At 48.6% G+C, this 24,049-nt stretch overlaps 1 protein-coding gene across 4 annotated transcripts in view; it reads right to left on the bottom strand.

Moving 5' to 3' along the window:
- The window catches only part of LOC147108063 (uncharacterized), a 58,786-nt gene extending 35,270 nt beyond the window's left edge, over positions 1–23,516 (bottom strand). For 2 of the 4 annotated variants that reach the window (XR_015080513.1, XR_015080514.1), the window contains exons 1-3: positions 23,135–23,516; positions 8,216–8,338; positions 6,104–6,184 (exon numbers count right to left, since the gene is read on the bottom strand). Coding sequence is in view for 2 of the 4 variants with exons in the window: in XM_086004513.1 (XP_085860639.1) it covers positions 6,151–6,184; positions 8,216–8,338; positions 23,135–23,490 (513 nt within the window). In the remaining 2 variants the exon portion in view is untranslated. The remainder of the gene's footprint in view (positions 1–6,103; positions 6,185–8,215; positions 8,339–23,134) is intronic. The other 2 variants (XM_086004513.1, XM_086004514.1) reach the window with 2 other exon arrangements.
- Positions 23,517–24,049: the final 533 nt, after the last annotated feature.

Genomic DNA, 24,049 nt, shown 5'->3' with positions numbered 1-24,049 from the left:
ATTGGGCAACTTGGCACCAGAGACATACTCATCCATCAATGTGGAGTCAGTCCCAATTCGCACCAACAAATCGTGCAGTACAAGTGGCCACTTGAATTTCCCCCCAAAAATGCCACTTCTTTTCACTCCGAAATCTAATGTTTGAATAAAATAAGAATACACTGGGCAATGGAACGTTTAAGGGTCTTTTACAGGGGATGCGATAGAAATGCGTACAGCATAGAAGGTTAGTACGCAAAAAAAAAAATCACTTCATTGATTGAACAGGGAGGTTAAAAGTGCACTCAAGAATAAACAAATTAAGATTTAAGCAAGGCTACAAAATACGGAAAGCGAGGAAGGAATCTGGGATGAAAAGGAGGGGGGAACCTGTGCAAGTGATGTTATCAGGAATGGATCGAGTTTATACGAGCATTCAGTAAAAGATATTCCATGTTAAGCTGTTGGTCCCTGTATTAACTGATCAGTAAAGAGATGTTATTTAAAATAAAGTCAGAGCAATGTTACTTGGAAATAGAAATGGAAAATACTGGGAATATGCAACTTCTGAAAAGGGAAACAGTTAATGTTTTGGGTGCACACCATGAACATGAAACCAGTCTCTACCTATCCAGATGCTGACTGACCCATGCATTTCTAGTTTCTCCTCCTTTTTAATCTGTATTACTAGTTAGCTCAGATGCTGCTGGAGATCTGTTCAATGCCGCTTCAACACAATGCATCACTGACCTGTATCAATGTCACTTCTACACAGTGATGGTTTGTCAAGAACCCACTCTTGCAATGTAGGGCCGGGGCCAACTCCAGCCAGTAGTGCTCCACTTGTTGTCCTAACAGCTCAGGACATTGCGACATGGAGATTGACATAAGAAAACTACTAGGCACTTGGTCTAAGCGTTAAACAAAGCTTTAATCAACTGTTTTACAACATGGAGGTCTAGTTGTGTCCTTCACTAGTTCCTGTTAAGAATGTCCTGAGCAAGCTGGGCCCGTGCCCGAGTATTTATACTCTCCCTGGACAGCGCCACCTGCAGGCCGCTCAGTATTATTTCATAAGTCTTTCTTTCATGAATGACTGATTCAGGTTAGAGATGTTTGCGGCTGGAGACGGTCTTGGTCTCCTAGCTGAAACGGGAAATGTTTTGCAAAGCAGGAGGTAAATAAATGGGCAAAGATTGACGTAAAAAAAAAAAGAACTCGGTAATTAATCTAAAACCACATTTGCAATATCTTTGCGGCTCTAGGTCACAATGACCGAGACTCTGTCCCTGGATGGTAAACAGCCTTTAACCTATGTTAAAATCAATATCCAGGAGTGCGACGGATGTGGATCCTCGCTGGGTTCAGTAGCAGCTGGCTGGAGACAGACCTGTCGGATGCATTCACCTGAGCAGACCGTTCCCAGGTGGGACATCTGACATGGTTTGACCTCCTAGGGAACGTGGGGAACAGAGGGCATCTCCTTTCGACAGAGGGGAGGGAGGAAAGGGATGTTCTCTGTGACTTTATATTCCTTAGCTTCACCGGGCGTACTTTAGATAACAGTACTTTACCCCGCTTCAGTGTCACTGTCCTATAATTTACCCAGTACATAAAGGTTTTTAAATTATGTTATCCAGTATTACATTCACCTCTTAACATTTATATCCTTAATTATTATTTTAAATGGGTGTGATCAGCAGTCCCCATTTTTCTCTCCCGTTATCACTGTGCACTTTTGGTTTAAGTACAGTATGTGTTTTTGTTTAAATAGCAAGTACTGACACTATCAAGGGAGCTCGGTTTTTCAGTCATACAGTTCTCCAACATGGACTCTCCCTCCTCCTCCTACTCCTCCTCTCCACCCCTCTCCACCCCACCCCCCAAAGAGAACTGATGCGAGCACTATTTAAATAACTCACCTTGGAAAAACCCAGCCGTAGAAACTGATCTGCTGGATTTGAATTAAACAAAAAACGCTGCCCGCTCGCTCACTCAAGAATGCACGTGACAGACATCCATGTCCCACATGTACATGGAACAGCAGAAACATTTCTTGGGATGGGCTGCAATCAGACTTTGAATGCGTGTTCTTGGATATAGATTCACATTATACCAAGTTCATGTATTGCGCGGTGCAGTGTGGAACAAAGCAGGAAGGTTCCAGGGTTCGATCTCAGATCTGTGCTGAATCAGCACTACAACTAGCCTCAGCGCCTCTGAGCTTGGGGTGGAGCGGCGGGGGAGGGGGTGCGGTAAGTGGTGGAAATTAAGCCAGGAATCACACTCCCGATCACTATCCAGTGACAGAATTGAGCTCAGTTGTCCTACCCCCACATGATCAAACAACTTGCCCACACTTACTGCTTGGGTTCACGTATAGGCACTTGACAAGGTACGAGAAAGGAAAGACTTGCATTTATATAGCATCTTTCATGACCTCATGACACCCCAAAGCACTTTACAGCCAATTAAGCAATTTTGAAGTGTAGTCACTGTTGTCATGTAGGAAACGCAGCTGCCAATTTGCACACAGCAAGCTCCCACAAACAGCAATGAGATAATGACCAGATAATCCGTTTTAGTGATGTTAGTTGAGGGATAAATATCGGCCAGGACACAGGGGAGAACTCCCCTGCTCTTCTTTGAATAGTGCCTTGGGATCTTTTACGTCCACGTGAGGGGGCAGACTCAGTTTATGTCTCGTCCAAAATGCAGCATCTCCGACAGTGCGGCACTCCCTCAGCACTGCACTGAAATGTCAGCCTAGATTATGTGCTCAAATCTCTGGAGTAGGACTTGAACCCACGACCCTCTGACTCAGTGGCGAGAGCACTACAACGAACCAAGGCACCAACTCAAGTCTGCTGGAACCCAGTGAACAGCAAGTTCAGGAGAGGAAGGAATATACCATTAAATACAAGTGATTTGTAGCCTAGACCTCCCTCTTAAAACTTTCGGAAACTGACCAATGACTGACAATTTGCCTAAAGCAAGATGCAGAAATTTGCTGGAAGCATCTTTAAACAGAAACCCATGCCAGTGACAAACATTATTTGAATTCATATTCAGTGCAAATTGTAGGATTGTACAGATGCGGACTTTCGAGAACAGACTTCTTTTGTGATTGATCACACAAATCTTCTCTAAAGCTGAACATCTGGAATTCAACAGAAATATTTCATTGCAAGGAAATTCTAATTAAATTCTGGCACAGGCTGAAATTCCCCCAAAAATACTTAGAGATTTTAAGTTGCCAGCCAAGTGACAAACAAAAGATAATGGCCCAGAATTTGCTGAGAAAGTAAAGGTGGGTTTAATGCGCATGCCGTTATATCACATTTAAAAAGTACTTGGATATGCACTTGAAGTGCCGTATCCTGCAAGGCTACGGATCAAGAGCTGGGATGTGGGATTTGGCTGGAGAGCTCTTTTCGACCGGCGCAGTCACGATGGGCCAAATGGCCTCCTTCTGTGCCGTAAATTTCTATGATTCTATGAACCCAGTGATTTGTGGCGAGGAAGAGATACCCTGTAAGTTGCTAGAGTTGCAAAGATTAATGGTAGGCCAGAAGATTGGGCAATTTTTAGAAGCCAGCAAAGGATGACTAAAAAAATTATCAAGGGGGAGAAAATAGATTGAGTGTAAACTAGCAAGAAATGTAAAAACAGACAGTAAGAGCTTCTACAAGTATATAAAAAGGAAGAGAGTAGCTAAAGTAAACATTGCTCCCTTAGAGGACGAGACTGGGGAATTAATAATGGGAAACAAGGAAATGGCAGAGACTTTGAACAAACATTTTGTATCTGTCTTCACGGTAGAAGACACTAAAAGCATCCCAATAATAGTAGATAATCAAGGGACAAAAGGGAGGGAGGAACTTAAAACAATCACTGGAGAAAATGTACTAGGCAAACTAATGGGACTAAATGCTAACAAGTCCTGTCGACCTGCATCCCAGGATCTTAAAGAAGTGGCTGCAGAGATAGTGGATGCATTGGTTGTGATCTTCCAAAATTCCCTAGATTCTGGAAAGGTCCCAGCAGATTGGAAAACCGCAAATGCAACGCCCCTATTCAAGAAAGGAGGGAGACAGAAAGCAGGAAATTATAGGCTGGTTAGCCTAACATCTGTCATTGGGAAAATGCTGGAATCCATTATTAAGGAGTTAATAGCAGGACATTTAGAAAATCATAATAAAACCATGTTGACTCTGCTTGATTGTATGAAAGGGAAATCGTGTTTGACAAATTTATTAGAGGTCTTTGAGGATGTAACGAGCAGGGTGGATCAAGGGGAACCAGTAGATGTAGTGTATTTGGATTTCCAAAAAGCATTCGATAAGGTGCCACATAAAAGGTTACTGCACAAGCTAAGAGCTCATGGTGTTGGGGGTAATATATTAGCATGGATAGAGGATTGGCTAACTAACAGGAAACAGACAGTCGGGATAAATGGGTCATTTTCAGCAAACTGTAACTAGTGGGGTGCCACAGGGATCAGTGCTGGGGCCTCAACTATTTACAACCTATATTAATGACTTGGATGAAGGGACCGAGTGTACTGTAGCCAAATTTGCTGATGATACAAAGATAGGTGGGAAAGCAAGTTGTGAGGAGGACACAAAGAGTCTGCACAGAGATATAGAGAGGTTAAGTGAGTGGGCAAAGATTTGGCAGATGGAGTATAATGTGGGAAAATGTGAGGTTATCCACTTTGGTAGGAAGAATAGAAAAGCAAAATATGGAGAGACACTACAGAATGCTGCGGTACAGAGGGATCTGGGTGCCCTCGTTCATGAAACACGAAAAGTTAGCATGCAGGTACAGCAAATAATTAGGAAGGCAAATGGAATGTTGGCCTTTATTGCAAGGGGGATGGAGTATAAAAGTAGGGACGTCTTGCTGCAACTGTACAGGGCATTGGTGAGATCACACCTGGAGTACTGCGTACAGTTTTGGTCACCTTATTCAAGGAGGGATATACTTGCGATGGAGAGTGTTCAGCGAAGGTTCACTAGGTTGATTCCTGGGATGAAGGGGTTGATGTATGATGAAAGGTTGGGCCTATACTCATTGGAGTTTAGAAGAATGAGAGGTGATCTTATTGAAACATAAGATTCTGAAGGGGCTCGACAGGGTAGATGCGGAGGGGATATTTCCCCTCGTGGGGGAATCTAGAACTAGGGGGCATAGTTTCAGGATAAGGGGTCGCCCATTTAAGACGGAGTTGAGGGGGAATTTCTTCTCTTGAGGGTCGTGAATCTTTGGAATTCTCTCCCTCAGAGCCGTGGAGGCGGAGTCATTGAATATATTCAAGGCTGAGATAGACAGATATCTGAGCTACAGAGGAGTCAAGGGTTATGGGGAGAGGGCGGGAAAGTGGAGTTGAGGTCGATGATCAGCCATGATCTTATAAAATGGCGGAGCAGGCTCAAGGGGCCGAATGGCCTACTCCTGCTCCTATTTCTTATGTAGCTGTACCCAAATCACAAACCTGTATGTGAAGAACTGAGTTTAGAATTTCACTACTCACTGAACAGAGACAATTAAACTTTAATTTGACAGAGGATATGGAGAAAGGGGAAAAATTCTATTTTTTTTTGAAATCCTGAAAGGGTCAATGCCATGTATGACAATTAAAAAATGCAGATGGAGGTACTTCCCAAGGCCAGATCCACCCTTAGATTAAAGCTTATTCTTAAAATTATACAACTCTTTACCTCTCTGTCTTCCGTTCCTCTTATATTCTACAGGCATTCAAAACCCACTCCTTTCTTTATTAACCTCTTCGCCCCTACTCGCTCTAACCTGGACTATGGGCCTGTCCCTTCGCCCAGGTTTCACAATAAATCTAAAAGTCGAGCTTTCCCTAGTTGTTTCTCTGCACGCCCGCCCACCCCCCACACCTCCCGCTCACCCCAACCCCACATCTCTAAAGCCACAGAAGAATTTCCTTCAGATACACATGTGGGGATACTTACAGCAAGGCCTGTTGAAGAATTGGGGAAAGGGACTGCGTTAATGGGAAGCTAGGAACAAAGGGAGAGGGTGGGGGAGGGGGAAGTAGTACAGAGGATTACAGGAAGTAAAGAGCAGGATGGGAACATCTATGAAAACTCACAGCAAAGCGGTGGAGAATGTCTTGAAGCATTTGTCGTGGCTGGAAAGTCAGCAAGATTGTGAGGCGGTGTAGCTAATGCTCCTGCGAAGATTGAAAGAGAAAGCAGGAGAAGAACGCATCAACTCACTGTAATTAAAGCAGACTTTCCCCGCCCCTTTTGTCTAAATGTTAAGCTAAGCACCGGTACCACTTCTCTGTGACTCTGTGCTCAACGGTGTGTGAGGGGAGATTAATACTTGTAAACAGCACACTTTCCATTTCAGGCACTCAGTGTTATCATCAAACTCTCTCTGGTCAGATACAGGAATGTCAGATGCACTGTGAAGCTCCCTCTATTCTGTCCAAATCGCAAGAACCCTATTGTGAGATATCTTTCCGTTCCCCACACTAGCTACCCTGTGGCCTCTTCGAGTGCGAATCCAGGGCAGAGTTGTGCTATGGGACAATGCCCATTAGGAACTGGACTGAGGCTGCTAAACTCATTTCATACAAAGCTCCTACAGCCAGGAGAGATCATTCTTCATCCTATGATCCTGGGCTGAATTTGAACTTTCGTCATTTGTAATCAAATGAAAAAAGGTGCATTACTATTTAAAGCACTAGTGTGCCCTGCAGGTCAATTTACCACATCCGTGCACACAGGAGGCTACAAGGGCAGGTGCAGTAATGCATCACCAACATCACCACCCCACTCCCCCTGCTCCACCCACAAAGTATCAAATACATCACAAAAGTATTGCAGACAGATATATGTTACTGAACAGCTTTTAAATACATTAAATTGTTCAATATGCCAAAAGTCAATATTTTTGACATTTTAAAAGGCGAGATCAGATGATTAGTTTGGATGAAGACCACCGTTCGGCCCATTTGATCTTATCTTTCCAAAATGCCAACATTATCACTTCAGCATCTGTTTCTTAAATGAGTTTCCTGTCGCCAATCCCGACAACCTCTTCATCACCACCCATCCTGACAACCTGTTCTACCTGTTGATCATGCTCTCTGTAAAGCAACACCTTGTGGCATTCATCTTAAACTGTTCACTTCAAAACCCTGAACCTGCGCATGCTTGTCCTGTTGCCTTGGCAAATCTGAATATATTGTTCTAGGTTTAACTTACTCTATCCCATTAAGTATCTTACGTACATCTATAAAAAGTTCCCCTCTGAAATGTCACTTGTCAAGGACAAAGTGTCCTAACTCATTGCAACTCAATCCCTCGCACATCACAGATCAGCTTCAATGCTCTCCGCTGCACCTACCCTCGGGCTTGGATGTCCACAGCGAGCAGAATTGTACATAGTAACCCAAATGGAGCAGTACAATAAGAACACTACAACTCTAAAATGAAAGGAGGCGATTTTACAAGACTTGTATTTGTTCAAACAAAAAGTTGCTGCCTCTCACTATCTTTTTAATTTTGCTTCATATACAGGAAACTCTCTTTTAACCGGCACCTAAATAACCGGAAATCTCTCTTAACCGGCAAAATTCGGGAGTAGGTTCAGGTAAGTTTTACTATATATTAGTGGCCGTGTAACCGGGGTTCCTGCACCTGTGGCCGTGCAACAGGGACTCCTGGATCTGTGGCCGTGTAACCAGGGCTCCTGTACCTTGGTAAGTATACCTTTCTGTAATCCGGACTTTTTGATCAACCGGCACTACGCCGGTCCCGGGTAAAAAAGAGTTTCCTGTATTCAGCATTAAGTGTTTAGAGAGGAAGACACTTTGAAGAAAGCATACACTTCGAACACCGCACGAGTACTTGAAGGATCAACTCTATAAGCCATGGTGTGGAGATGCCGGTGTTGGACTGGGGTGAACAAATGTAAGAAGTCACACAACACCAGGTTATAGTCCAACAGTTTTATTTGAAATCACAAGCTTTCGGAGCGCTGCTCCTTCGTCAGGTGAAGTGGAGAAGGAGCAGCGCTCCGAAAGCTTGTGATTTCAAATAAAACTGTTGGACTATAACCTGGTGTTGTGTGACTTCTTACATTTGACAACTCTAGAAGGGCCAGGTAGACCATAAACAACATGACAGAAACACAGTGGGTGAGGACGGAGCACTGCACATCACCCCCAGTCAGTACACTCCACAATCCTCACCTCCTCATGCTCTTCGCTTCGAATAAAGTTGTGTCGTCGTCGTCAGTGTCCATCGGAGCCATCTCCACGTGGTCATCGTATGAAGAAAGCAGACCGTACTTCTTTCTGCGAGTCTTCTTTAACCTAAGAGGTAAAGTTTTATTAAAGTTATGAATAAAGTGACTTTACTGGTTTTCTGCTCTGGGTTGACATTGGACAGGATATTTTGTGAAGGAATTTTCCCCTTTTTTGCAGATGGATATTAAAATCTGTTCAGATTCATTTGTAATGGGTATTTTTGCTTTACTAATAGCAGGTTCCTGCTGTAACACCAATACCATCTACAAATGTAATGAGTAGGAATGTGTCATTTAGTCAACATTTATTCAAAGCTCTAGGTCACTCTAACCCATCCTACATGTTCTTCCTCCTCTTGTGTGTTGAAATCAAGACTCATCGCACCTTATCCTTTTCTATTTCATTCTTTCCCACGATCTAAAACTATGGAATTTCTTAGCTTCTTTGGTTTTCCTTACTTCCGACAATCAGCCGTGTCTCAGTGGGCAGCACTCTCGCCTCGGAGTCAGAAGGCTCTGGGTTCAAGTCCCATGCCAGAGGCTGGAGCACAAAATCTAGGCCGACACTCCAGTGCAGTACCGATGGAGTGCTGCACTATCGGAGGTGCCGTCTTTCGGATGAGACGTCAAACCGAGGCCCCGTGACACTATTTCGAAGAGGAGCAGGGGTGTTTTCCTTAATGTCCTGGGCCAACATTTATCCCTCAATCAACATCACTAAAAAAGATTATCTTATTATCTCAGTGCTGTTTGTGGGACCTTGATGTGCGCAAATTGGCTGCCACGTTTCCTACATTACAACAGTGACTGCACTTCAAAAGTAAATCATTGGCTGTAAAGCGCATTGGGGCGCCCTGAGATTGTGAAAGGCGCTATATAAATGCAAGTCTTTCTTTTTACAGGCTGTTTAAACCTAGGCATGGCATCACCAAACCAACACTTGATCTATCCTTTCTGTTCTTTCCTACACTATTTAATTGTACTGAACACACTATGGGTATTGGCTGCTCACACGCGTTTCTCAATTTAAAAAAACCTGCAGGCAGTTTGAGATAAGACTAACAGATGGCAGTGAAACGCATGACCGGTAACATTATGCAACCTCCCTCTCACTGTCTCGCCCTGGTAGAGCAGAAACAGCAGCCTTGGCAATAGATCCAGCGTACTGCATTCCATTCTTTTGTTAAATACAATGCTAATGGTGCGGACTGCAGGTTAAAACACGGATGTTAAACAGGATATTTAAGTGCTTTAATTGCCTCATTAGGGGCTTCGACGCTTTGGGTTACTTAAGCCAAATGGGCTCTTAATTCACTTCTAAACGTTTTCACAACGCAATATAACAAATTGAGTAGAAATCCATTGCTAGGCATGGTAAATTAAGGCAGTTCTGCTCAATCACTAAAAAAAACGCAACACAAAGTTAAAGGGTTGATAGTTTTTCCAAAAAGCCGGCCACAGGCATGATGGGCCGAATGGCTTCCATCTGTATTGTATCATTCTATGACGGTAAAAAATGAAAAAACTGTTTAAGATGTTGCAAGTTTCTAGGCAAGCAAAGACTACTGCTCATTTAACAGTCCACTGTGATTAATGGATAACGCTGTAACAGTAACTAATGTCTGTTCCTATTTTCTCCACCTCTAAAAACAGGACAAGAATGCTTGTTGTTCTTGCTTGTTCCAGAGGTGGTGCTGTAAGCTCCCTCAGCCTGTTATAACAACAGCTATTAGACACGCCATCTCCTCTGATTAACCATGAGCAAGTCCATGAATCAGGAGATTCACATGTATTATAAAAGCTCCAAGAAACATCAGTCACACTTCAGGTGTCACACATGCAAACTTCTGCAAATAAATCCAATTGGGTAAGCACCTCCCAAATCCGCGACCTCTACCACCTAGAAGGACAAGGGCAGCAGGCACATGGGAACACCACCAGCTCCAAGATCCCCTCCAAGTCAAACACCATTCTGATTTGGAAATATATCGCCGTTCCTTCATTGTCGCTGGGTCAAAATCCTGGAACTCCCTTCCTAACAGCACTGTGGGAGTGCTTCCACCACACGGACTGCAGCGGTTCAAGAAGGCAGCTCACCACCACTTTCTCGAGGCCAATAAATGCTGGCCTTGCTAACGGCGCCCACATCTCATGAACGAAAAAAAAAAAAACTTCCTCTTGAATTCCCCGAGAGTGGTTAGAATGTGGAACTTGCTACCACAAGGAGTGGTTGAGGTGAATAGCAGAGATGCATTTAAGGGGAAGCTAGGTAAACACATGAGGGAGAAAGGAATAGAAGGGTATGCAGATAGGGTTAGATGAAGAGGGGTGGGAGGTGGCTCATGTGGAGCATAAACACCGGCATGGGCCAAAATGGCCTGTATCTGTGCTGTAATTTCTATGTCATTCTCTGTAAAAACTTCTGTGAAATAGTGAACTATATTTAAATTACTCTCAGCCACTTCTTTGTGTGAAATATTCCAGTTCCCTTTTAACTAAATTCTGATCTTCCTTCTTTGTACAATACAAGAGGAATGCAGAACTTAATTGGTGGAAGATTAGAAAGCCTGTATTTCCTCTCTGAAATCAGTAGTTTTTCCACCGAGTCCCAGCACAAATGAATGTTCCTGCCCACTTGGGCACCCATGCACAACGGCAGCACAAAAGCGAAAACCACAAATGCTGGAAGCCTGAAATAAAGACGGACTTGTACTTATATAGTGCCCCATATCTCAAAATGCTTCACATTTAAGAAGTAATTTGAAGTGCAGTGACTGTTAACTAGGCAAATGTATCGCTCAGGTATATGCACACAGCACGACCTCACATACAGCAATGGGATGAACGACCAATTAACCCGTATTCGATAGCGTTGGTGGAGAGAGGAATTTTGGTCGCGAGAAATAGGGCAATGGAATCTTTAACATCCACATGAATTACCCGCTGCAGATTTAACGTTTCAACTAAATAAAACAGCACCTCCGACAATGCAGCACTCCCTCAGTACTGGGGGCTCTGGTCCTGGAGTAGGGCTCGAATGCACAACTTTTTTGACAAGGGGCGAGAATGCTGCCTCAAATTAAAAGCAGCAAGTGCTGTAAATAAACAGCATTAGCATCAGAGAGAGGTAAACGTTCGGGGTGGGAACCTACACCCCTTCAAAACACGAGCCTGCTTTTCTCTTCCAGGGTCTACACTGCTGTACATTTACAGCGTTTTCTGTTCAGTCGCGATGCCTAATTATTCCTTAATGCTTAAATGTATGCCGTACCCTTATGGATTACAACCCTGAATATAATTAGCAGATTAAAGGAGAAGCATATTCATCTAAATTACCACAAAATGCTACTCCGACTGCTGTCTCTCTCGCTCTTCCTTTGTTCTTGTGCTTTAGAACTGCTGGTTCGAGGTAGCCTGGGAGCAGACATTTAGTGTGCGATCCTTTTCAAGTGACATCAAGGGCGGATACTGTTCCCCACAGCTCTGCATTCCCTTTCAGAGTGTCATTGAAACTGAAATAACCAGCACTGGCTTCAGCAGCATATTCCCCTGAAGCGTAGCTTAGAAAGAATGAATCTGTTTAAGTTTTACCTTTTGAAATTGCTCCGCCACTTTAGGAGAACCAAGTTAGTTTACCACTCACAGTGTAATCAGATTGGAGTAATGTCTTCCAAAAGGAGGGCACAACAGCAGCACCACCCCCCCCCTCCCCCCCACCAAAGGGGAACGTTGCAACTATTGCCAGGGAGATTGTATACACTGCCACAGAATAGCAGTCTACAGTACAGAGTGTAACATGCCGTTTCCACATACATCCAGCGGCTCGGGTAGATGTTACAAGATACCGTTCACTATTCAAAAGGAGAACGAGGAGTTCCCCCGGTGTCCGGGCCAACATTCCTCGCTCAGCTAGCAGCGCCAGGAACTGATTAACTGGCCGCTCAGCTTGTTGCTATTTGCAACAGCTCGCCGTGCATTACTGTTATCAAAGTAATCCGTTGTTTGAAAAGCACTTTTTGACGTTTGAGACACAGAGGATGTTATATAAATTTTCCTTAGAGTCTGGCAAACGGAGCCTAATTGCCTTATTTGCGCAGGGTAAAGATAGTTGTCCAGAAGTGGCATGTGCTTTGTTAACGACAAAAAAAACATTTCGCTATTAAAATGGAAAAACATGTAGTGGCAATCACTGCAACGCTAGAATCACAGATGATACAGCACAGGAGGCCATTCAGCCCATCGTGCCTGCGCTGCAAATTTGAAAGAGCCATCCATTAGTCCCTCTCCCCTTCTCTTTCCCCAGAGCCCTGCAAATGTTCCTCCTTCAAGCATTTCTCCAATTCCCTTTTGAAAGTTATTACTGAATCTGCTTCCACCGCCCTTTCAGGCAGCGCATTCCAGATCACAACAACTCGCAATGTAATTTATTTTTTAAACTCATGTTACCTCTGGTTCTTTTGCCAAGCACCTTATGTAAGCACCTTAAATCTGTGTCCTCTGGTTACTGACCCTTCTGCCACTGGAAACAGTTTCTCCTTATTTACTCTATCAAAACCCTTCAAGATTTTGAACACCTCTATCAAATCTCCCCTTGACCTTCTCTGCTCGGAGAACAATCCTAGCTTATCGACTCACATAACAGAAGTCCTGCATCTCTGGTACCATTCCAGTAAATCTCCTCTGCACCCTCTCCACATCCTTCCTAAAGTGTGGTGCCCAGAATTGGCCACAATACTCCAGCTGGGGTCTAACATATGTTTTAGAAAGGTTTAGCATAACTTCCTTGCTTTTGTACTCTATGCCTCGATTATAAAGCTAAGGATCCCGTATGCCTTTCTAACAGCCACCTCAGCTTGTCCTGCCACCTTCAAAGACTTGTGTACGTACACCCCCAGGTGTCTCTGCTCCTGCACTCACATTAAAGTTGTACCATTTACTTTATATTGCCGCTACTCGTTCTTCCTACCAAATGAATCACTTCACACTTCTCTGCATTAAATTACATCTGCCATGTGTCTGCCTATTTCACCAGTCTGTCGATGTCCTCCTGAAGTCTGTTACTATCGTCCTCACTGTTTAGTACATTTCCGAGTTTCGTGCCATCTGCAAACTTTGAAATTATGCCCAAGTCCAGGTCATTAATATACATCAAAGAGAGCTGTGGTCCCAACAATGACCCCTGAGGAACTCCACTGCACACTTCTCTCCAGTCTGAAAAATAACCGCTCACCACTACTCTCTGCTTTCTATCCCTTGGCCAATTTCATATTGATGCAGCCACTGTCCTTTTAATCCCATGGGCTTCAATTTTGCTAACAAGTTTTTAAATGTGGTACTTTATCAAATGCCTTTTGAAAGTCCATATATACATCAACCACACTACCCTCATTAACCTTCTCCATTACCTCATCAAGAACTCAATCAAGTTAGTCAAACACTGATTTGTCTTTAACAAATCCGTGCTGACTTTCAATTATTAACACATATTTTTCCAAGTGGCAATTAATTTTGTCCCAAATTATTGTCTCTAAGAGTTCCCCCACCACCGCCGTCAGGCTGACTGGCCTGTAGTTGCCAGGTTTATCCCTCTCCCCTTTTTTTTTTTTTTTAAAAACAGGTGTGTAACATTTGCAATCCTTCAGTCCTCTGGCACCACTCCCAATCACTTTAATAATGTTTAACCGGTCACATTTTACCTTATAGTTAAAAAATATAAGCCCTGGCAACTAGATTACCATAAAAAAAGACATTCGCCATTGTTACTATATTGCACCACATGTCATTAAGGGTAATAATGTACAGACAACATTTTACTACATAAGAACATAATAGGAGCAGGAGTCGGCCATTCGGCCCCTTCGCGCCTGCTCCGCCATTCGGTGAGATCATGGCTGATCTTCTGCCTCAACTCCATTCACCGGCCCTATCGCCATATCCCTTGATGCCCTTACTAGTCAGAAATCTATCGACTTCTGTTTTGAATATACCCAATGACTGAGCCTCCACAGCCCTCTGGGGTAGAGAATTCCAAAGATTCACCACCCTGTGTGTGAAGAAATTTCTTCTCATCTAAGTCCTGAATGGCCTACCCTTTATCCTGAGGCTGTGGCCCCTGGTTCTAGACTCCCCAGCCAAGGGAAACATTCTCCCAGCATCCACCCTATCAAGCCCTGTAATAATTTTGTATGCTTCAATGAGATCCCCTCTCATTCTTCTGAATTCAAGAGAATACAGGCCTAGTTTACTCAATCTCTTCTCATACGACAGTCCCGCCATCCCAGGAATCAATCTCGTGAACCTTCGTTGCACTCCCTCTATGGCAAGTACAGGTAGACTATCCTTTATCCGAAAACCTCGGGACCAGCCGTGTTTCGGTTTTCGGATTTCGGAAGGTGGGTCGGCAGGGGTCCGCGGGGGGTCGTGCGCACGACCCCCCGCCGACCCCGACCCGACCCCCCCCCCCCGGCGCCGACCCCCCCGCCCGACCCCCGCTGACTTACGGTCAGGGTCGGCGGGGGGGGGGGGGGGGGGGGGGGGTGTCGGGGCCGGCAGGGGTCCGCGGGGGGGGGGGGGGGGGGGGGGTCGTGCGCACGACTTACGCTGACGCTCAGCGTAAGTCGGCGGGGGTCGGGGTCGGCGGGGGGGTCGTGCGCATGACTTACACTGACCGAAAAAACCTTCAGTTTTTAAAGAGGGTTTCGGTTTTCGGAAGTCCGGATAAAGGGTAGTCTACCTGTATATCCTTCCTTAGGTAAGGAGACCAAAATTGTACACAGTACTCCAGGTGTGGTCTCACCAAGGCCCTATATAATTGGAATAAGACTTCTTTACTCCTGTACTCAAATCCTCTTGTAATGAAGGCCAGCATACCATTTGCCTTCCGAATGGCTTGATGCACCTGCACATTCACTTTCAGTGACTCATGTACAAGGACACCCAGGTCCCTCTGAGCATCTGCATTCCCCAATCTTTCACCATTTAGGAAATACTCTTCCTTTCTGTTTTTTCTACCAAAGTGGCTAACTTCACATTTATCCACATTATATTCCATCTCCCATGTTCTCGCCCATTCACTGAGACTGTCGAGATCCCCTTGAAGCCTCTTCGCAACTGACACTGCCACCTAGCTTTGTATCATCAGCAAATTTGGAAATGTTACATTTAGTCCCCTCATCCAAATCATTGATATAGATTGTGAGTAGCTGGGGCCCAAGCACCAATCCTTGCGGTACCCCACTAGTCACAGCCTGCCATCCTGAAAAAGACCCATTTATCCCTACTCTTTGTTTTCTGTCTGTTAACCAATTCTCAATCCATGCTAGTATATTACCCCCAATTCCATGTGCCCTAATTTTGTTCACCTACCTCTTGTGCAGGACCTTATCGAAGGCCTTCTGAAAATCCAAATAGACCACATCTACCAGTTCCCCTTTGTCTACTCCACTAGTTACATCCTCAAAGAACTCCAATGGGTTTGTTAAACAGGATTTCCCTTTCATAAATCCATGCTGACTCTGCCCAATCTTACTACAGGAAACTTTGCTATCCGGAGGTTGAATGTCCGGCAACTTTGATCTAACGGCAGAAATCAGCAGCCGTTTTGGTTAGGTTTTTTTTCTTCTCCTAGCATTCTTTTCACAGGCAGGCTCTGGAAAGCGTCTTTGTAGCTTAGCAACAGCTTCAGAGACGCTTCCAAGCTACTGGGCCGAGTGTTTACAAGCTGTTGCTGAGCAACAGTGTTTGTGGTCAGATACGGCAGGCTCTAGAAAGCGTCTCTGTATCTTAGCAACAGCTTCAGAGACGCTTCCAAGTCACGGGCCGAGTGCTGACAAGCTGTTGCTAAGCAACAGTCTTTGTTGTCAGATACGGAGATGAAAAGCTCCTATCTGATAACATTGACGCTGGTCTATCCGGAAGGTTTGAGGCAACGGCAGTAGCTCGGTCCCGTGGGTGCCGGATAGCACAAAGTTTCCTGTATTAGTTTCTAAGTGCCCAGTTACTGCATCCTTTATAATAAATTTCAGCATTTTTCCAACTACTGATGTGAGGCTAACAGGTCTGTAGTTCCCCGTTTTCTCTCTCCCTCCTTTCTTAAATAGCGGGGTTACATTTGCTATCCTCCAATCTGCAGGAACTGTTCCAGAATCTATAGAATTTTGGAAGATGACAACCAATGCGTCCTTTATCCCAATGGCCACCTCTTTCAAAACCCTAGGATGTAGGTCATCCGGTCCTTGGGATTTATCGACTTTTAGTCCCATTAATTTTGCTAGTACTGTTTTTCTTTACTAATAATAATTTCTTTAAGTTCCTCATTCTCGCCACACCCTTGGTTTTCTCATATTTCTGGGAGGTTTTTTGTGTCTTTGTCCGTGAAGACAGAAACAAAGTATTTATTTAATTTCACTGCCATTTCCTCATTCCCCATTATAAATTTTCCCGTCTCTGACTGTAAAGGACCTACATTTACCTTTGCCAGTCTTTTCCTTTCCACATACCTATACAGGAAACTTCGCGATATCCGGCACCGACGGGACCGAGCTGCTGCCGATCTATCAAAACTTCCGGATAGACCAGCGCTAATGTTGAAGGACACGGAGGTTTTCATCTCCGTATCTGACAACAAACGCTGTTGCTTAGCAACAGCTTGTAAACACTCGGCCCGTAGCTTGGAAGCGTCTCTGAAGCTGTTGCCAAGCTACAGAGACGCTTTCCAGAGCCTGACTGTTAAAAAAATGCTAGGAGAAGAAAAAAAACCTAACCAAACCGGCTGCTGATTTCTGCCGTTAGATCGAGGTTTCCGGGCATACAACCTCCGGATAAACCAAAGTTTCCTGTAGAAGGTTTTACAATTCGTTTTTATATTTTTCGCTAGTTTGTGTTCATAATTCAGGCAGAATGAATTTATCTTTTTAAATCCGAATTTGGTTGGGTTTGACTCATGCTGAAAGATAATTAACAATCAGAAAAGGAACTGATAAATTCATGAGACATCTTAAGCAAAAACACATAGCCGAGGTGTGTCATCATGTAAATATGTTAAAGTTGTTGGCTCACACAAATGGCTTTGAGTGTCACCAGCTATCCCACAGGATGATCTTTGAGATAAGTCACCAGTTTTAGGTAGAGAGCAACAGTTTCAGCAGAATGGGAGTAAACATGCATGCGAGGTCACATGCAGATGGCAGGCAAGGTTCCAATTACATAGAACAAAATGCGTGCTGGTATAAACTGTCAGCTACAGGGAATACGGGAGTGAGGTGGCACATGAGCTACAAGGATTAAGGCAAGCTGTTCATTTCTTGCTGAAAGGAAGGCAGACACTTTTCAAACACTGTACACACCAGAAGAGAGAAAGATTTACGTAAGCAAGCACGGCAGCCAATTTGCGCACAGCAAGGTCCCACAAACAGGCTCGAGATAAAGAACCAGTTAATCTGCTTTTGGTGGTATTTGATGGAGATCAAGACCTACGCATAACTTTCTCGACATCAACTTTCCAGATCTCTTCGTAAGTTCTTGCTCCCCCTCGAACCTCTTCACGGCTTCCTTATTTCCTCGTCTTCACTAGAGCTACCATCAGGAGCAGGCCCTCCCAAACACCCCAATTTTTAGTGCAACAATTAAAAGTGCATCTATGTCACGCACATACAGTATAGCTAATTGTACTGCTACACTCTGCATCAAACAGAATAGCAGAGCTGTCAAAATCAGGGACCTTTTGAGGAAGAAAATTTATCAAAACCAAGTGAAACAGATCATAAACCCATTTAAACACACAAAGCTTTGTTTATATTTACGGTGAGGTGCCAAAACAGGCGGCAAGTCTTAAGCCAAAATGCATGTCTCATTCCAAATTAATGACTTTGGTAAATCTGCAACCCAAAGCTGAAGGTGAAAAGCACTTCCCCCGCAAATTAATTAGACTACTTCAGCATTTGGTCGATTTTTCTATTTTTGGTGTATTTAAAATGAAAATGAAGAGTCGCCTGGTCTGTACTTCCGTTCCTCTTCTCAGCCCCATCCCCTCACTGGGCCCACAGCCTCACTCCCTCTATCCCTCCCTTGACCACCTGCCTCCCATCTCCTTCCGTCTCTCATCATAGAATGGTTACAGCGCAGGAGGCCATTCGGCCCGTCGAGCCCGTGCCGGCTCTCTGCAAGAGCACTTCAGCTAGACCCACTCCCTCCCTTACCTCCTCCTCCACCCTCCCCCCTTCCTTCCTTCCCCACCTCCACCCTCCCTCCTTCCTTCCCCACCTCCACCCTCCCTCCCTCCTTCCTTCCCCACCTCCACCCTCCCTCCTTCCTTCCTTCCCCACCCTCCCTCCTTCCTTCCCCACCTCCACCCTCCCTCCTTCCTTCCCCACCTCCACCCTCCCTCCTTCCTTCCTTCCCCACCTCCACCCTCCCTCCTTCCTTCCCCACCTCCACCCTCCCTTCTTCCTTCCTTCCCCACCTCCACCTTCCTTCCCCACCTCCACCTTCCTTCCCCACCTCCCTCCTTCCTTCCTTCCCCACCTCCACCCTCCCTCCTTCCTTCCCCACCTCCACCCTCCCTCCTTCCTTCCCCACCCTCCCTCCTTCCTTCCTTCCCCACCCTCCCTCCTTCCTTCCTTACCTCCACCCTCCCTCCTTCCTTCCTTACCTCCACCCTCCCTCCTTCCATCCTTCCTTCCCCACCTCCACCCTCCCTCCTTCCTTCCTTCCCCACCTCCACCCTCCCTCCTTCCTTCCTTCCCCACCTCCACCCTCCCTCCTTCCTTCCTTCCCCACCTCCACCCTCCCTCCTTCCTTCCTTCCCCACCTCCACCCTCCCTCCTTCCTTCCCCACCTCCACCCTCCCTCCTTCCTTCCCCACCTCCACCCTCCCTCCTTCCTTCCCCACCTCCACCCTCCCTCCTTCCTTCCTTCCCCACCTCCACCCTCCCTCCTTCCTTCCTTCCCCACCTCCACCCTCCCTCCTTCCTTCCTTCCCCACCTCCACCCTTCCTTCCTTCCCCACCTCCACCCTCCCTCCTTCCTTCCTTCCCCACCTCCACCCTCCCTCCTTCCTTCCTTCCCCACCTCCACCCTTCCTTCCTTCCTTCCCCACCTCCCTCCTTCCTTCCTTCCCCACCTCCACCCTTCCTTCCTTCCCCACCTCCACCCTGCCTTCCTTCCCCACCTCCACCCTCCCTCCTTCCTTCCTTCCCCACCTCCACCCTTCCTTCCTTCCCCACCTCCACCCTTCCTTCCTTCCTTCCCCACCTCCACCCTTCCTTCCTTCCTTCCCCACCTCCACCCTTCCTTCCTTCCTTCCCCACCTCCACCCTTCCTTCCTTCCCCACCTCCACCCTCCCTCCTTCCTTCCTTCCCCACCTCCACCCTCCCTCCTTCCTTCCTTCCCCACCTCCACCCTCCCTCCTTCCTTCCTTCCCCACCTCCACCCTCCCTCCTTCCTTCCTTCCCCACCTCCACCCTCCCTCCTTCCTTCCTTCCCCACCTCCACCCTCCCTCCTTCCTTCCTTCCCCACCTCCACCCTCCCTCCTTCCTTCCTTCCCCACCTCCACCCTCCTTCCTTCCTTCCCCACCTCCACCCTTCCTTCCTTCCTTCCCCACCTCCACCCTTCCTTCCTTCCCCACCTCCACCCTCCCTCCTTCCTTCCCCACCTCCACCCTCCCTCCTTCCTTCCTTCCCCACCTCCACCCTTCCTTCCTTCCTTCCCCACCTCCACCCTGCCTTCCTTCCCCACCTCCACCCTGCCTTCCTTCCCCACCTCCACCCTCCCTCCTTCCTTCCTTCCTTCCCCACCTCCACCCTCCCTCCTTCCTTCCTTCCCCACCTCCACCCTCCCTCCTTCCTTCCTTCCCCACCTCCACCCTCCCTCCTTCCTTCCTTCCCCACCTCCACCCTCCCTCCTTCCTTCCCCACCTCCACCCTCCTTCCTTCCTTCCCCACCTCCACCCTCCCTCCTTCCTTCCTTCCCCACCGCCACCCTCCCTCCTTCCTTCCTCACCCTCCCTCCTTCCTTAACTCCACCCTCCCTCCTTCCTTACCTCCACCCTCCCTCCTTCCTTCCTTCCCCACCTCCACCCTCCCTCCTTCCTTCCCCACCCTCCACCCTCCCTCCTTCCCCACCTCCACCCTCCCTCCTTCCTTCCCCACCCACCCTCCTTCCTTCCCCACCTCCACCCTCCCTCCTTCCTTCCCCACCTCCACCCTCCCTCCTTCCTTCCCCACCTCCACCCTCCCTCCTTCCTTCCCCACCTCCACCCTCCCTCCTTCCTTCCCCACCTCCACCCTCCCTCCCTCCTTCCCCACCTCCACCCTCCCTCCCTCCCCACCTCCACCCTCCCTCCCTCCCCACCTCCACCCTCCCTCCCTCCTTCCCCACCTCCACCCTCCCTCCTTCCCTCCTTCCTTCCCCACCTCCACCCTCCCTCCTTCCTTCCTTCCTTCCCCACCTCCACCCTCCCTCCTTCCTTCCTTCCCCACCTCCACCCTCCCTTCCTTCCTTCCCTCCCCACCTCCACCCTCCCTTCCTTCCCCACCTCCACCCTTCCTTCCCCACCTCCACCCTCCCTTCCTTCCTTCCCTCCCCACCTCCACCCTCCCTTCCCCACCTCCCTTCCTTCCCCACCTCCACCCTCCCTTCCTTCCCCACCCTCCCTTCCTTCCTTCCCCACCCTCCCTTCCTTCCCCACCTCCACCCTCCCTTCCTTCCTTCCCCACCCTCCCTCATTCCTTCCTTCCCCACCCTCCCTCCCTCATTCCTTCCTTACCCTCCCTCATTCCTTCCTTACCCTCCCTCATTCCTTCCTTCCCCACCTCCACCCTCCCTCCTTCCTTCCTTCCTTCCCTCCACCCTCCCTCCTTCCCCACCTCCACCCTCCCTTCCTTCCCCACCCTCCCTTCCTTCCCCACCCTCCCTCCCTTCCCCACCCTCCCTTCCTTCCTTCCCCACCTCCACCCTCCCTTCCTTCCCCACCTCCACCCTCCCTCATTCCTTCCCCACCTCCACCCTCCCTCATTCCTTCCCCACCTCCACCCTCCCTCATTCCTTCCCCACCTCCACCCTCCCTCATTCCTTCCTTCCCCACCTCCACCCTCCCTCATTCCCTTCTTCCTTCCTTCCCCACCTCCACCCTCCCTCCTTCCTTCCCCACCTCCACCCTCCCTCCTTCCCCACCTCCACCCTCCCTCATTCCTTCCCCACCTCCACCCTCCCTCATTCCTTCCTTCCCCACCCTCCACCCTCCCTCATTCCTTCCTTCCCCACCCTCCACCCTCCCTCATTCCTTCCTTACCCTCTCATTCCTTCCTTCCCCACCTCCACCCTCCCTCATTCCTTCCTTCCCTCCACCCTCCCTTCTTCCTTCCTTCCCCACCTCCACCCTCCCTCATTCCTTCCCCACCTCCACCCTCCCTCATTCCTTCCCCACCTCCACCCTCCCTCATTCCTTCCTTACCCTCCCTCATTCCTTCCTTCCCCACCTCCACCCTCCCTCATTCCTTCCTTCCCTCCACCCTCCCTTCTTCCTTCCTTCCTTCCCCACCTCCCTTCCTTACCTCCACCCTCCCTCCTTCCCCACCTCCACCCTCCCTTCCTTCCCCACCTCCACCCTCCCTCCTTCCTTCCCCACCTCCCTCCTTCCTTCCCCACCTCCCTCCTTCCTTCCCCACCTCCCTCCTTCCTTCCCCACCTCCCTCCTTCCTTCCTTCCCCACCCTCCACCCTCCCTCATTCCTTCCTTACCCTCCCTCATTCCTTCCTTCCCCACCTCCACCCTCCCTCATTCCTTCCTTCCTTCCCTCCACCCTCCCTTCTTCCTTCCTTCCCCACCTCCCTTCCTTACCTCCACCCTCCCTCCTTCCTTCCCCTCCTTCCTTCCTTCCCCTCCTTCCTTCCTTACCTCCCTCCTTCCCCACCTCCACCCTCCCTTCCCCACCTCCTTCCTTCCCCACCTCCCTCCTTCCTTCCTTCCCCTCCTTCCTTCCTTCCCCACCTCCCTCCTTCCCCACCTCCACCCTCCCTTCCTTCCCCACCTCCTCCTCCTCCCTTCCTTCCCCACCTCCTCCTCCCCCTGTTCCCCACCTCCCTCCTTCCTTCCCCACCTCCCTCCTTCCTTCCCCACCTCCCTCCTTCCTTCCCCACCTCCCTCCTTCCTTCCCCACCCTCCACCCTCCCTCATTCCTTCCTTACCCTCCCTCATTCCTTCCTTCCCCACCTCCACCCTCCCTCATTCCTTCCTTCCCCACCTCCACCCTCCCTCATTCCTTCCTTCCTTCCCTCCACCCTCCCTTTTTCCTTCCTTCCCCACCTCCCTTCCCCACCTCCACCCCTCCTTCCCCACCTCCCTCCTTCCCCACCTCCACCCTCCCTTCCCCACCTCCTCCTCCTCCCCCTGTTCCCCACCTCCCTCCTTCCTTCCCCACCTCCCTCCTTCCTTCCCCACCTCCACCTCCTCCTCCCCCTGTTCCCCACCTCCCTCCTTCCTTCCCCACCTCCCTCCACCCTCCCTCATTCCTTCCCCTCCCTCATTCCTTCCTTCCCCACCTCCACCCTCCCTCATTCCTTCCTTCCTTCCCTCCACCCTCCCTTCTTCCTTCCTTCCCCACCTCCCTTCCTTCCCTCCACCCTCCCTCCTTCCTTCCTTCCCCACCTCCTTCCTTCCTTCCCCACCTCCTTCCTTCCCCACCACCACCCTCCCTTCCTTACCTCCTCCTCCCCCTGTTCCCCACCTCCCTCCTTCCTTCCCCACCTCCCTCCTTCCTTCCTTCCTTCCTTCCCCACCTCCCTCCTTCCTTCCTTCCCCACCTCCCTCCTTCCTTCCTTCCCCACCTCCTCGCTTCTCCTCCCCTCTCCTCCTCCCCCGGTACCTGGCGGTGCGGAGGCCCCGGGCGCTGAGGTAAAGCCCCCCGAGGCCGCTGATGCCCAGCAACACCCAGAGCGCTCGGCGGACGGCGGGCGACGCGGTGAATCCCTCCCGGTCGGCCGGGGGTCCGGATCCGGAGCCAGGGTCGCTGCTGTTCCCCACCGTGCTGTTCGTGGACCCCGAGCTCTCCCGGCCGGCCGACAGCGACAGGCCGAGGGCGGCGGCCAGCAGCAGGGACGTGGCGACCGGGAGCGAGGAGCCGCCGCCGAGCTTCATCCTGCGGGAACCTGGCTGCTTCCGGGCAGGGCGGACCCTCACACTGTGACACCCCCAGCGCAGGATCGGCGCCACCCACAACATCCTCCGGGCAACTTGTGCAAAACAAAGACACACTTGCATTTCTATAGCGCCTTTCACGACCTCAGGACGTCTCAAAGTGCTTTACAGCCAATTAGATACTTTTTGGAGTGTAGTCACTGTTATAATGTGGGAAACGCAGCAAGCAATTTGCAACCAGCAAGCTCCCACAAACAGCAATGTGATAATGACCAGATACTCTGTTATGTTGATTGAGGGATAAATATTAGCCAGGACACCGGCAATAGCTCACCCTGCTCTTCTTTGAAATAGTGCCGTGGGATCTTTTACGTCCACCTGAGAGAGCAGACGGGGCCTCGGTTTAATGTCTCATGTCGGAGGTGCCAGCTTTCGGATGAGACGTTAAACCAAGGCCCCGTCTGCTCTCTCAGGTGGACGTAAAAGATCCCAGGGCACTATTTCTAAGAGCAGGGGAGTTCCCCCCAGTGTCCTGGGGCCAATATTTATCCCTCAATCAACATCACTAAAACAGATGATCTGTTCATTATCACATTGCTGTTTGTGGGAGCTTGCTGTGCGCAAATTGGCTGCCACGTTTCAG

The sequence above is a fragment of the Somniosus microcephalus genome, chromosome 13 (assembly GCF_052327205.1).
Source record: "Somniosus microcephalus isolate GS21.2 chromosome 13, FLI_Smic_1.0, whole genome shotgun sequence".
NCBI lineage: Eukaryota > Metazoa > Chordata > Chondrichthyes > Squaliformes > Somniosidae > Somniosus > Somniosus microcephalus.
The sequence above is the reverse complement of the archived record's forward strand: the minus strand, read 5'-3'. Positions and strand labels throughout refer to the sequence as shown.